Here is a 14,039-nt window from a genome sequence, read left to right as displayed (position 1 = left end):
TTGTTTGGGTTTTTTTTGCCAAGAAAATCCCCAAAAGGCCATGAATTGTTGAATAAAACTGAGAAAAACTTATTTTTTATTATTTTTGTAGCTTTTTATTGACAAAACATATGCATGGGTAATTTTTTAACACTGACCCTTGCAAAAACTTCTGTTCCAACTTTTCCCCTCCTTCCTTCCACCCCTTCCCCTAGATGGCAGATAGTCCCATACATATTAAACATGTTAAAGTATATGTTAAATACAATATATGTATACATAGAAAATATTTCTTAATGCTTGTTTGGGGATGTCTGGTAACATGGAATGCCCTCAGAGACAAAGGGAAGTTGAGGAATTTTGGAGCACAATAAGTGAAATTAGGCCTTTGTTATTGGAAAAAATGCTGCATTATATAAATATCTTTATATAAAATTTTATACTTACTATTTTAGAAAGAAAATGTCACTAGCATTGTAATATTCTCCAAGAACTGCTCTAAACATCAGGTCTAGTACCAGGAGTTGTATAGAAGAGTTTGGAAAGGACTGTTAATTGTAGCTAATTGGGCCCATAGCCTGACACACAGGGTTGCCTCAGTTGCTTCCCCAGCCTGTAGTCAGAGAGCATAGTAAGGATAATTTAGAGGAATCCTATCTGTGATGAGGATTCTTTACTTTAGCAGCCCATGTAAATTCTGATTACTCAGTGCCAAATGAAAACTGATTAACCTGTAAGTTAGAGACTATAGGGTTCTTTAACTAATTCTATATATTACTTATTAAGTCAATACTTTTAAAATCTTACTTAACTGTAGTACTTTAAGAACAAAAGATGTCGCATAGAATTATGAAAACCTCATATAAATTTATTTCTGTTAGCCAGAGATGTATAAATAAGAGTTTTTGCCTTTATGACCTTTGTTTGTTCTTGTACTCTACAGCCCCACATAAGCCTTTATTTTTCCCAATTTGAAACAGGTTCAAAGTATTCTAGGTCTCCAGGGAATTTTTAAAGAACTTTTATTGAGACTTTTTATTTTCGTATCCCAGTAATCCCACCATAGAACTCTTATAAGCAATTGAGAAAAACAAATGACAACCATATCTGACAGTATTTATGATATATGCATCCACAGAACTTAACATTTTTCTCCAGAGAGAAAGAAATTGTATTTCATGTATTTTGGTCACTCTGTCTAATCTGAGTTCAGTTACATTCGAATCTAATTTTCCTATATGTTACTGTACAGGTACATTCTTCTTCTGGTTCTTCTTTCTTCATTCTGTACCAGAATAGTAAATAGTAGTCTCACTCACACTTCAAAATGCAAAACAGTTCAATAGCCTCCTGGGTAACACCTTCCAGTCCCATAATAGGAAAAAATCTGTCCCTGGGAAGTATTATTTCCTTAAAAAAAAAAAAAAACAAAAACTCAAGCTATGCAATCTTTCAGAAGACCTGGTGTAGAGTAATTCATTAGTAGAGACAACTAGTCCTTAAAGATCATGAAGAACAGATTATGTTATAGTCTGTTCACTCACATTAGTTCTAAATTCCAAGGTAAAGTATCTCTGGTAGCAAAGATGAATTCAGATGATTTGCATCAACCATTTATTTCATCTCTCCTGATGGGATACACTTTTTTAGTGATTAGAATCTGTGTGTATTCCCTTCCTGATAGACTTTGTGATACCTGGCAAATTAGCTGAGCAGAAAGAGTTAGCTGAAAAAAAAAAGTAGAGCAGAGGAAACTGGTTCATCTTAAGGGACATGGATGACCATTAGAATACAAAGAGGATCGTCCTATGATCCAAACGCTGTCTGATCTGTATCTCTTGATTCATGATTCTGTATTCTTGACTTTCCTTTTTCTAGTTTCCTTGTTCTATTAAAACTGTGTCACCTTAAACATGTTACAGCTTGTTCAATTGCAACTTATTCCACATTAAGTACATTTTTAGTCTTTTTGATGAGACACTTTGAAATTTGGAGAATGTCCCAATTCTCATCAACAACATGTTTTTTATAAAAGTTGCACTTTTAAAGAAAAAAATATCATTCCTCTTATCTGAATAGTAGTGATCCAAGTTCCCCATCAGTCAATCACAAAGTATCTATTAAGCACCCATCAGCAATACAAATTATTATATGCTGAAAACTGATACCTCAGTCAGAAATATCAATCATAAATTTATACAATTTGTTCTACATTATTCCTGTGGGCATAAGGGAGGAGGAGAGGGATCATCCTTTTAAAAACCTGAATTCCAAATTTCCCTATGAATTGACTCTAAACAAGTGTGAACAAGGGATTTGAGAAAGTGATAGAAAGATTGTTCTCTATTGGAATATATGATGTATTTGAACCAAAGTAAAGTCTTCAGACTAACTTTCAAGATTGAGAGATAATGACTGAAAGGATAACCTTTCCAGCAAAGGAAGGAAAATAGGGTAAAGGGAAGGTGGAGAAAAAAAGGCAAAATTTTTTCTTTACCATATTGGGTTTCAGGGTGTCTCTGAAATAGCAAAATAAGGATGAGTACTCTTAGGCCATGGCAGAGGTAAGACTGAATAACGGGGCCATTTTGGTGTTACTTTGGCAAGTTAAATAAGTAAAGCTTTGTATTTTAATTGTCTCTATTTTTCTCTCTTATCCTTTCTTTCTCTTCCTCTCTTCCCTAGGTTTTCACTGGAATTTTCACAGCAGAAATGTTTCTGAAGCTTATAGCCATGGATCCCTACTATTATTTCCAAGAAGGTTGGAACATTTTTGACGGATTTATTGTCTCCCTCAGTTTAATGGAACTTGGTCTAGCAGATGTGGAGGGACTTTCAGTGCTGAGATCTTTCCGTTTGGTATTCTAAATTTCTTCAATTTCTCTTATTAAAGTTTCTTATCTTGTTTTTTTGTAAAAATCAATCTGATAGTCACAGAATTCCAACATTAAACTCTACTAAAATCTAAGAGATGGAAAAGACCTCCAAGTTCATCCAGTCCAAATCCTTAATCCTTTTTTCAATTTCTTTTGAATTAACCTGTCAAATTTGTGGTTTCCTGTTTAATATCCAGTCTTTTAGATTCTTTGTAAAATTAAAGTATAAGCATTGGTTCTTCTGTAAAATTGACAGCTAAGCATGACTTCCATTCTAGGCCTATTTTTTAAAGATGATCTTAGCTATTCCTTCTTGTAACTCAGAGGTTCTTAACCATTCTTGTATGATAGACTTTTTTAGCAGTCTGGTGGAGACTGTTCACCCCTTTTCAAATAATATTTTTAAATACATAAAATCAAATACCTGAGATTACAAAGGAAACCAGTTATGCTGAAAACTGAAAATAAAGATGTAAATTTTTCCTTTACTGACCCCCTGAAATTTATCCATGGATCTTCAAGAGGTCCATGGACTCTGGGTTAGAAACTCTTGCTTTGGCCCATCATCTCTCTTAAATGACATGGATCGATGAGATTTCCTACCCTTTTTCAGTTGCTTATTTCACTTATAAAATGAGATTGAATAATATTTGAGATGTTGAGTTGAACATCTGTCTTTATTCCTACATCTTTAACTAAGAAGAATATTTCTTTTTTTTTTTCCTTTCATAAGATAATGGTAAATGACAAAAATGTGTCTCTGAAAGAGTAACTGGTAAGCGTTTTCTGAAAAGTTGTCTAAAACCTAACCAGGCAGAAATGATATCCTCAAAGAATCCCTTAAAGAGCTAAGGTAGATAAAATATTCAACTCTTACCTTCTCTGAATGTTCTTAAGACTGTTTTTTGCTATTGCACTTTCCCCTAAATTGCTTTTATCCTTTGGAGAAATGCCTTAGCATTTGAAACTTTTAGATGGAAAGTTCAACAAACTAATGGTGATTAAGACATGAGTTATATTTGCATAATTTCCAGGATTTCATTTAAAAAGAGAGGCAAAGACTATGGGCAATCAAACCACCTTAAAGACGTGGGCCTCAGACAGATATGTAGACCATAAACAGAAGAAAGGCCATTCCTCCTCCTCAAATTAGATCCAAGGCATATCTAGCAAAAGGCAAAATTATCCAATTTGTGATGTCTCTCTGTAGCTAATATCTTATATCATGGCCACTTATATTTTCACCAAAATAGCTACCTATAAATAATATCATGTAAAACAGATGATTATGATTTTCAGTGGCTCAGCCTTTCCTAATTTTGACATAAAACAGGAATCTAAAACTTGTCCAAATATGTTCCAGTCATTCATTTTGATATTGATGATCTTCTGCCTTCTGAAGCAACTTGACATAAGATGAAGAGTGCTCAAGGCAAGAAGACTTGCCTCTAAGTTAATAGTTGTGGACAGGTCTTTAAGCATTCTGAACCTCATCTATAAAATGGTCACCCTGCCTCATAGGGTGTAGTGAAGCTAAAATGAAATAATGTACATGAAGGGCTTAGCAAACATCCAAGAACTAAATAAACATCCATTGTTATTATTCTGCACCTGTTGGTCCCTTACTCCTTAAGCTATTGATGATGCAGAACTACCTTACTCACAAATGACTCTTTTATATTATCTTTACAAAGATTTTAATCTTATTTCCATTTCAGCCTTTGATCTTTTGACATACAGGAAAAGAGATTGCTCTTTTGTCTTTCATTTAAAATCAGATTTTTAAAACATGTTCTCAGAATTGCTTCTTTCAGAAATATAAACATAAATGTTACCAATTTTACATATTCTAAGTAATAGACAATTAATAGGACATAGTATTAAATTTTTGTTGCTTAGACCTGTGGTTTCATTGTTGTATTGGACCCCTAGGGAGTAAGCTGCAACTACCATTGTGGATCTGTTCCTGTACTGCATCTCCATAGTCTGGGACGCAGAAAACTTAAAGGCTATACCCGACATCACACAGCTACTGAGTGTTCGTGGAAGGTCTTTCTGACTCCAAGTCTAGCACTCCATATATTATGTTAAGCTGCTTCACTAAGAAAATACCAGGGAAGCAGGAAATACTTAGTATAGGTAAATTATGAATATGAACACTGAAAACTGACTATTATTATTAATTTGTCCTCCTAACATTTTTAAGTAGATAAGAAATCTCTTCATCATGCTAGTACTTCCCAAGTTTGGTTTCCCCAAAACTGACCTTTTCCTGTGATCTTCCTCAAGACCTTACTCAAGAAAAGTAGTCATGGGAAAATCATTTGTTTGTACTTACATTTAAATAGACAAGCTGACCTGGAGATAGAATGCAGTCCTCAGAGTAGGATTCCTAGCTTCTATATCTCCTATAGACACATTGAGAAAAGAAATCCAGTCATTTCCCTGCTCTGTGCCTCAGTTTTTCTCTTTGTATATTGGCAGAGATAACCTACATTTTCTTCTCAATTTGCTCCATATAAAGGGCTAAGAGCTCCCCAGAGACACCAATAAGTAATCTTTATTTTTTTTTTACTTTATTGTGTTTTCTTAGTTGCAGTTAGTAAAAAAATAAATTGAATATAATTTTTATGGGTTTTTTTTTTTCCTTCTTAGCTCCGAGTCTTCAAATTGGCCAAATCCTGGCCCACTTTGAATATGTTGATCAAGATCATTGGGAACTCAGTGGGTGCTCTAGGCAACCTGACGCTGGTGCTGGCCATCATTGTCTTCATCTTTGCTGTGGTGGGGATGCAGCTGTTTGGGAAGAGTTACAAGGAGTGTGTCTGCAAGATCAACCAAGACTGTGTGCTCCCTCGCTGGCACATGCATGACTTTTTCCATTCTTTCCTCATCGTTTTCCGTGTGTTGTGTGGGGAGTGGATCGAAACCATGTGGGATTGCATGGAAGTGGCAGGCCAAGCCATGTGCCTCATTGTCTTCATGATGGTTATGGTCATTGGCAATTTGGTGGTTAGTATCTTTTTATTGATCTGTTTTCTCTGACTTGGAGCTTACTCCCCACCTTGATCACTCAGCCCCCTGTGCTGAACCTTCCTATTGTCTGCCAGAATGGTAGCCAGGCTTGTTCTTTGCTTTCCACATGCCCAGCAAACCTACTATAGAATAAAGAGATCCTTTCAGCTCACCTGGCATGGTATTTCTTGGAATTTCACTGAATGGAAAATGGGCTGCCTCATTAGCGAGGGAGTACCCCATCCCTCGAGAGAAGCAAGCCAGGAGCTGGATGGAGCACTCAGCAATGTTGTGTTGTAGAAAAGGTTTATGTATCAGAAAGGATAGGACTAGAAGACTTCATAATACTTCTTAGTCGTCTTCTTGTAATCTCATTATTTACCTGCTCTGTTTTCACCCCAAGGAGTGTGTACTCCTCCTGCTAGTCTCTTCTGAAACTTCCTAGCCTTTAGCCCATTCTCCTTGATCCACTCCCTGTACACACAGCTACTAAAATGATCTTCCTCAGACTTCTTTGTAGGAATTGTATTCCCTTAAGAATTTAGAGTGGTTCCTTATTACATGTGTGTGTAATAAAAGAGTATTGGCCTTGATGTCATAAGACATGGGTAGTCAGATCCTAGCTGGGTGACTGACCAAGTTAGCGCAGTAGATAGTGTGGGGCCTGGAATGAGAAGGCCTGCCTTTACATACCACCTTACTTCTGTCTGCTTCAGTTTTCTCATTCAATAAAATGGAAATAATAATAGCACTTACCTCCCAGGTTTGATATGAAAAGAAAAAGAGATAATATTTGTAAAGCATGTTATAAATGATAAAGTGCTATATCTATGTTAGGGTTTTTTTTTTTCATTTAACTTCTTCACTTAGCCTCAGTTTTTTAATCTGTAAAATGGAGTTACTGGAGTTGTTGCATGGAAAGCATTTTGAAAGCCTTGAAGCATTATATAAAATGTATTATATGTAAGCCGTTTTCATTGCCTCAACTGAAGTCTTGCTCCAGTGCCCCATCATGGTGTGGAGCTGACCCTGCATTCTCCAAGCTTGGAAAAAGTGGGATGTGCACTTTGGCCAATGCTATCAAGATCAGGAAGGGCCTTTGAACTGAGCTTGGCAGGTAAAGTAGCTATTCCAAGAGGTGGGCTTGAGGAGGAAGTTCATTCCAGCCATGGGGACCAACTTAGACCTAGGAATGTCTTGGGTGAGGAAAAGCAAAAAGGGCTGGTTTGGGTGTGTTAAGGGGAACCAATCTGCAAAGAACTTCAGATGCCAAACATATGCTTGTATTTGACTCTAGAGGTTATATTGAATTACTGGACTTTATTGAGCAGGAAGGTGATATAATCTTACCAATGCTTTTGAGAGTATCACTGATGGGAGAGGCTGAAACTGGGAAGTCAACTAAGAGGCTGTTATAGTAGTGCTAGGGAGAGATAAGGGATGAACCTGAATTAGAGTAGTAAAGAAAGGGAACAATCAAGAAATGTGGTCATCTTGATAATATAACTCAAAACTCCATCTCTAAGAAGCCTTTTTGAAGGACTAAACTTAGCTACTTTACTATAACTCTAATGTACTTTTGGGCACAGAAATTATACTATAAAGGAATTGTTGATGAATCATCATTTCTCAGATAGCTGGTGATTTAACTCTTTGAGAACCAAAACTTGATTTAATGATTTTTCATAAAAAACCTTCTAAAATATATATTCTATTGCTTGCTTAACCCTTCTTTATGCTTCAAGACCATAACTATTGTACTCAGCCTCAGGGGATCCAAACATCTATCATTTTTGAGGGTTTTATAGCAGCTTCTTTCTAGTCTTATGTCATTTTCCCTGCCATTAGTTTTCATTTGTTATTGCTGTCCTGTAATTACTGGTAAAATCCCCTTCTGTCTGCTATGGACTAGAAAACCAGATCAACAAACTTTTAAAAAGGGAAATGAAGGCTAGTGCAACTCTCCTGTGAACAAAATGCAGGAAGTTTAATGTCTAGATTGACTCAGACTTAGAAGCTTGTTTTGGTTACTTTCTCATTCTCCATTTAAATCACTTAAATTGACAAGATTATTGGGTGACTGGGTTCTAGATAGTTGGAATATTCTTTCAGTACTTCAAAAGATTTATAATTTCATGTGTGTGTGTGTGTGTGTGTGTGTGTGTGTGTGTTTTCCCTCCATTGAATTACATCAAAATTCCTTCATATCTAGTGGATAGTATTTAGGATTTTTGAACTGATCCTCAGTTTTCAGTTTTATAGGAGACTGTGGTGTCTTAGTAAGAGGTATCTTTATAGGAGATATGGTGTGCCTTCAGGATCAATCAAGGAGCATTTTATTAAGCACATAAGCTAAGCAATCGCTGATGATAGAAAAACAAACAGTTCCTGCTCTCAAGAAGCCTCCATTCTGGCCAAGGGAAACATGTATAAGTAGTACAACATGTATAACATGTATAAGTAGATACAAAATAGAATTTTATGGGAAGAAGTCACAAGCAGCCAAAGGGAAGAGTCAAATAGAGAAGGTAGGGTTGGTTCTGCACCCTGAAGGAAGAGGAATTTTGATATCTTGGGGGGGGGGGGGGGAATGAAGAAAGGGAAGGCCAGGGAAAGCCATAAAAGTGAGAGAGGGAATATTGGCTGTAATGCATAGCAAGAAGACTGATTTGGCTTACATGCATGTGTATGAAAGGAAGTCGTGACAAAAGGCTGGAAAAGTAGTCTGGATAAGGTTGTGAAGGGTTTTAAATGCCAAGCACAGATTTTATATTTGATATGGAGATAAGAAGGTTTGAAGAACATGGAAACAATAATTAAACCTATGGGAGCTGATGAGGTCACCAAGCAAGAGAGCCTATATAAAGGGAAAAGGATCCAAAACACAGTCTTGGAAAATCCTCACAATTAGGAGATGTATTGTGAATGATGATGTAGGAAGGGAGACTGAGAATGAATAATCAGACAAGTGGAAAGAAAACCCAGAAAGCAATATCATTAAAACTGAGAGTAGAGACTATTCAGCAAGAGAGGAGCAATTAGCAGAGAAGTCAACAAGAAATAAAAAGAGGCCACCAGATTTGGCAATGGAGGGATCCTTGGTGATTTCTGAAATAGTGAGATGATCATGCAGAAAATCATACTGCAGAAAGTGAGGGAAGAGCAAGTGGGAGGCAGAGAGAAGACAGCTTTTTCAAGGATTTTGGCTGAGAAAGTGAGGGGATCCTCTCTCTCTCTCTCTCTCTCTCTCTCTCTCTCTCTCTCTCTCTCTCTCTCTCTCTCTCTCTCTCTCTCTCTCTCTCTCTCCTCTCTCTCCCTCTCTCTCCCTCTCACACACACACACACACCCCTTGTAGAAGTGATTTTGCTTACTTAAAACACTATAGAAAGAAAAGATTTTTCCATAGTACTTGTTCATCTGCTCCATACAGTTGGTTCTGATGAAATAATGAATTTGACTGAATTCTCTGATCCTCCAAGTCTGGACAGATTTAGTCAGTCTGACCTTGACCTAGTCAGTATCCTCAGTCTCTTTTTCTCTCCCACTCACTGCAGGTGCTGAATCTGTTTCTAGCCTTGCTTCTAAGCTCCTTCAGTGCTGACAATCTGGCTGCCACGGATGATGATGGAGAAATGAACAACCTACAGATCTCTGTCATCCGAATTAAGAAGGGGGTAGCCTGGATTAAATTGAAAGTGCATGCCTTTGTTCAGACCCACTTCAAACGGGAGGCTGATGAGGTGAAGCCCCTGGATGAGCTATATGACAAAAAGGCCAATTGCATTGCCAACCACACCGGGGCTGACATTCACCGAAATGGGGACTACCAGAAGAATGGGAACGGTACCACGAGTGGCATTGGTAGCAGCGTGGAGAAGTATATCATTGATGAGGACCACATGTCCTTTATCAACAACCCCAACCTGACTGTGCGGGTTCCCATTGCTGTGGGCGAGTCTGACTTTGAAAATCTCAATACTGAGGATGTCAGCAGCGAGTCAGATCCCGAGGGCAGCAAAGATGTAAGAACTAGAGGGTCGTCTGTTATTCTAGCCATGGGTCCCCCTCCTTTAAGAGCTGCATTAGCTCTGGGCTGATTTGGGGGAAATTAAAAATCTAATTTATTTGAGCATTTGCAGGGTCTTCCCTAGAAAGAACTCCTATTTATCCATCTGGGTCTTCCAGATCAGAGATGACTTGAAGTCATATTGGGAGGCTCAATTTAATGACCTGAAAAGCCTTAGCCTTTTCCAAATCTAGGATTATATTTTAGTAGGCTTTCCAAAGCCTACATTTTTTAGCCTTGGTACTAATCTGAAAGTTAATTTCTGCACAGAGGAGCATCATCCTTTGTTTTATTGACTTGAATACTGTGTACTATTGTACTATCCCAACAGAGAAAAGTAAATTTTCAGGTCATCACATTAATTGTGTGACCATCCTAAGTTACCAGTGATGGGTTTGGGGAATAGGAATGCACATTAGAATTATATATGATATATGGTCTATATAATATGCCAAGGGCAATTGTCAGTGTGGAGAGGGAGCTTTCATCGGAGTTTCTTTTTGTTGTGAAACTAGAAACTGGATGATACCAGTTCATCTGAGGGGAGTACTATTGATATCAAACCAGAAGTGGAGGAAGTACCTGTGGAGCAACCTGAGGAATACTTGGATCCAGATGCCTGCTTCACAGAGGGTGAGGAAAGGTCTGGATAGGGCTTAATTTGGAGGATGGGAGAGAACAGGATCCCCTAATTAACTGCTGCCAGTGGCTACAGCTGGGAAAGAGTTGGAGAGAGACTTAGTGCCTACTTCCTAAATCATCTATGATACTGTAGAGAACAGAATAGTCTGTATTAGGAAGGATGTGACCCGCAATAGGATGAAAATTTGGAGGGGAAGCCAAGACTCCTAGGTGATTCCTTTTAGCATTTTCTGTGTTCATTCTTCACTAGCATAGAGCCATGTGTGGAAAGGTCTCAGTCAATGGAGACCATTCCTGCTTGATAATTGTTCATTTTTTATTACTCCAAATGATTCTTTCCAATATAAAAAGACTTATTCTGATTCTCAGTGAAGTCATGGAGATGGGAGATGAACTGTTGTGTGAGTAACAGCAAGAAGGCCAGTCTGGCTGTGCCATAGAATAAGTGAATCCTGAAAAAGGATCCAAATTGGATCATGTTTTACATACACAAAGAAAGTGTACTTTATCCTAGAGGTAATAGGGAGCTGCTAGAATTTGTTGAGCAGAGGAGAGACACAATCAGCTCAAACCTGTGCTTTACTAATTGACAACTATGTGGAATGCGACACACTCATCTCTGAGTCAAGCATTCTGATTCTGCTATTATATTCTTGGTTGGTATGTTGAAACATGGACTAGTTGGGAAACAGGAAGGTATATCTGGGTCAGGCACATTTGTTCCTCTTGGCATTTTTCAGGTTGCGTCCAGCGGTTCAAGTGCTGCCAGGTCAACATTGAAGATGGACTGGGTAAGTCCTGGTGGATCCTACGGAAAACCTGTTTCCTCATTGTGGAACACAACTGGTTTGAGACCTTCATCATCTTCATGATTCTGCTGAGCAGTGGTGCTCTGGTAAGTTGTAGGGGACTAAATAATGAGCAAAAAAGCTAACTTGAGTATATTTTCAGTTTGATTGATATCAATACAGGCAAGGCTGCTGTGATTTTTTCTTAAGTTATCCATTTATTCTATAGGTATCAATTGAGTATGTTCTGAGCAGTAACACTATACTGCATTTCTAAAGGTTTGTGTCCTCATCAATTTGTGTATCCTTCCTGGAGTGCAAATCAGGACACACCCCTTATTTTTCATCCTGTACAATTTTTGCCCATGTTCTCACTAAACCTTGCATAGATGGTTCACCCAGAATGCTAAAGGTATTTTAAAAACTTTAGGTTTTTAAACATCACATGGAAACAGATCAACATTTGGATATATAACTTTTATCCCTCAGGTTCACAGAATGTTCAGAGAAGGAAGGACCTTAGCAGCCATGCCATACAACTCATGTTTCCCAAAGAATTCCATCTGCAAAACACTTGGCAAGTCTTCATTATCAGGAAGCCTCTCCTTCCATTAAGACTAAATTTGCCTTCTTGCAATTTCTTCTTATTATTTCTAATTCTGCCCTCTGGCATTGAACAGAAGAAATCTAATTCTTCTTGCAATAGCAACAACAACAATAATAGCTAGCAAGTTGAGGTTTACAAAATGCTTTATAAATATGTCATTTGGTCCTCACAACTATCATGTAAGCTAGATGTCCCCACTTTACAAATTAAGTTGAGAGATTAAGTGATTTCTACAGGGTCACATCCAGGTCTTCCTATCTCCATCCAGTGCTCTGTCAGTTGTACCACACTGCCTCTTCCCTTCTGTAGCCTTTTGGGTATTTGAAAGCAGCCACCATGGCCTGATGAGCCTTGTTTTCCACATGTTAAACATCCCAAGGCTTTTCACATGGGAAGAACTTTTGGCTCTTCACCATTCTGATTTCTTCCTCTGGACTCTTTACAGTTGATCCTTTTCTAAAACATGGTGTACTATGATGATTTGAGTACAGATTTCCAGAAATAATTAAAGCAGAAGATATAGCAAGGGTCTTGCTCTGCAACTGGCCTCTCCCTTTCTAAAACATACATCTCATGCAGGATCTTCTGTGCACCTTCTTTTACATCATCATTGGCAACATGGTCCAACATGCTTACACTTACCACATGTCTCTGTTGTAGAGGCACCTGCAATTTTAATTCTTGAGTTATTGTGGTTTTTGGAAAGTCGCATATTGGTATACATATTGGTGTGATTCATTTTTGTTTCATTTAGAATTGTGGGATCATGGAAATTTCCCAGAAGCAATTCGGTTGTGTCTTCTTCCTGTTTAACTCTGGGCTTGCTTAGTTCAATGGCCATCTCTAAAGTCTCTCCAAAGGATAGATATTGACGGACCAGCTCAGTGATTTCTCTATTACTCATACATCATAATCTAGACAATGGGCATTCTTTACCCACTTGCTTTTTTCCCCTATGTGGATTGTTAGGTTGAGATATTTTGAATGGTTGTGGATCTCATTTGAGGAGTTTTATAATCTGTCTAGGCTTGAAGTAGTTGGCACAATATCATCCACCAATTGGAGCATATTTAATTTGGAATTTGCACCAAACCTTCTCCACAGTGTTGACAAACACAGTGGATAAGCATCCTCTTCTCTTTTTATAGCCCCACTTGATACTGTTTATTCGAGGATCAATTACCAGTTACCTTTGTTTTGTGGCCTGCAAGGAATCTTGTATGATCTTAACCATATGCATGAAAGATGCCTTGTTATAGGAGAACCTTTAGGGGAATGTTTTGAACTTCTGAATTAAATGCTTTTTAAAGAATCAACAAACAGCAAACAAAGAGGGATCTTTTGCTGTCTCACCTTTCAGTCAAGTGTGTGACTTGAAAAAACCTACCTGTTTTTTTCTTTTTTCAAATATGCCCTTAATCATTCTCCAAATTTATAAAAATGAGATGAGAAATGTTTGAATATTTGTATATCCTCTCAGTAGTAGTAATACCAACTCTGATTTTTTCCCAATTGTTCTGAATCTTCTGCTCTTTCACATAACTTGAGAATTCTTTCCTCAACACCTTCAAAATTGTATTGTTTCCAACGTACCCATGTTTCCCCGATAATAAGACCTATCCTGAAAATAAGCCCTCCCCTTACTGTGTAAGATTCCTCTAAAATAAGCCCTCCCCCGAAAATAAGCCCTATTGAGATTGTTACTGTAGTGAAGGTGATCCCCTGCGCTACATGCTACATTACGGTACCCTCTGTATGCACCGTCCCTCATCTTTTACCCCCCCCTCCCCCAGTGAAACGCACGTCACGCATCCAATCAGAGCTACAGCAGTGAGCGCATCATCCTGTTCTTCCCCAGTGATTTGCTTGCTGGCGCCATTGAGAGCAGTGCCACGGAGGAGAGCTGAGGCAGGACAACATAAAAATGTTCATTAAAATAAGCCCTCCCCTGAAAATAAGCCCTCTGGTGTTTTTCTGTCCAAAAAAATAATAAGATAGTGTCTTATTATCGGGGAAACATGGTAGATTTCTTTCCTGTATGCTTATTCTGGTCTAGCTGTTATAC

The 14,039-nt window shown here is 37.9% G+C and overlaps 1 protein-coding gene across 2 annotated transcripts in view; it reads left to right on the top strand.

Moving 5' to 3' along the window:
• The window catches only part of SCN8A (sodium voltage-gated channel alpha subunit 8), a 211,587-nt gene that overhangs the window by 160,565 nt on the left and 36,983 nt on the right, over positions 1–14,039 (top strand). For both annotated transcript variants that reach the window (XM_051963581.1, XM_051963580.1), the window contains 5 exons: positions 2,665–2,838; positions 5,511–5,867; positions 9,426–9,893; positions 10,453–10,570; positions 11,320–11,474. In XM_051963581.1, coding sequence (XP_051819541.1) covers positions 2,665–2,838; positions 5,511–5,867; positions 9,426–9,893; positions 10,453–10,570; positions 11,320–11,474 — 1,272 coding nt within the window. The remainder of the gene's footprint in view (positions 1–2,664; positions 2,839–5,510; positions 5,868–9,425; positions 9,894–10,452; positions 10,571–11,319; positions 11,475–14,039) is intronic.

The sequence above is a fragment of the Antechinus flavipes genome, chromosome 5 (assembly GCF_016432865.1).
Source record: "Antechinus flavipes isolate AdamAnt ecotype Samford, QLD, Australia chromosome 5, AdamAnt_v2, whole genome shotgun sequence".
Lineage (NCBI taxonomy): Eukaryota > Metazoa > Chordata > Mammalia > Dasyuromorphia > Dasyuridae > Antechinus > Antechinus flavipes.
The sequence above is the reverse complement of the archived record's forward strand: the minus strand, read 5'-3'. Positions and strand labels throughout refer to the sequence as shown.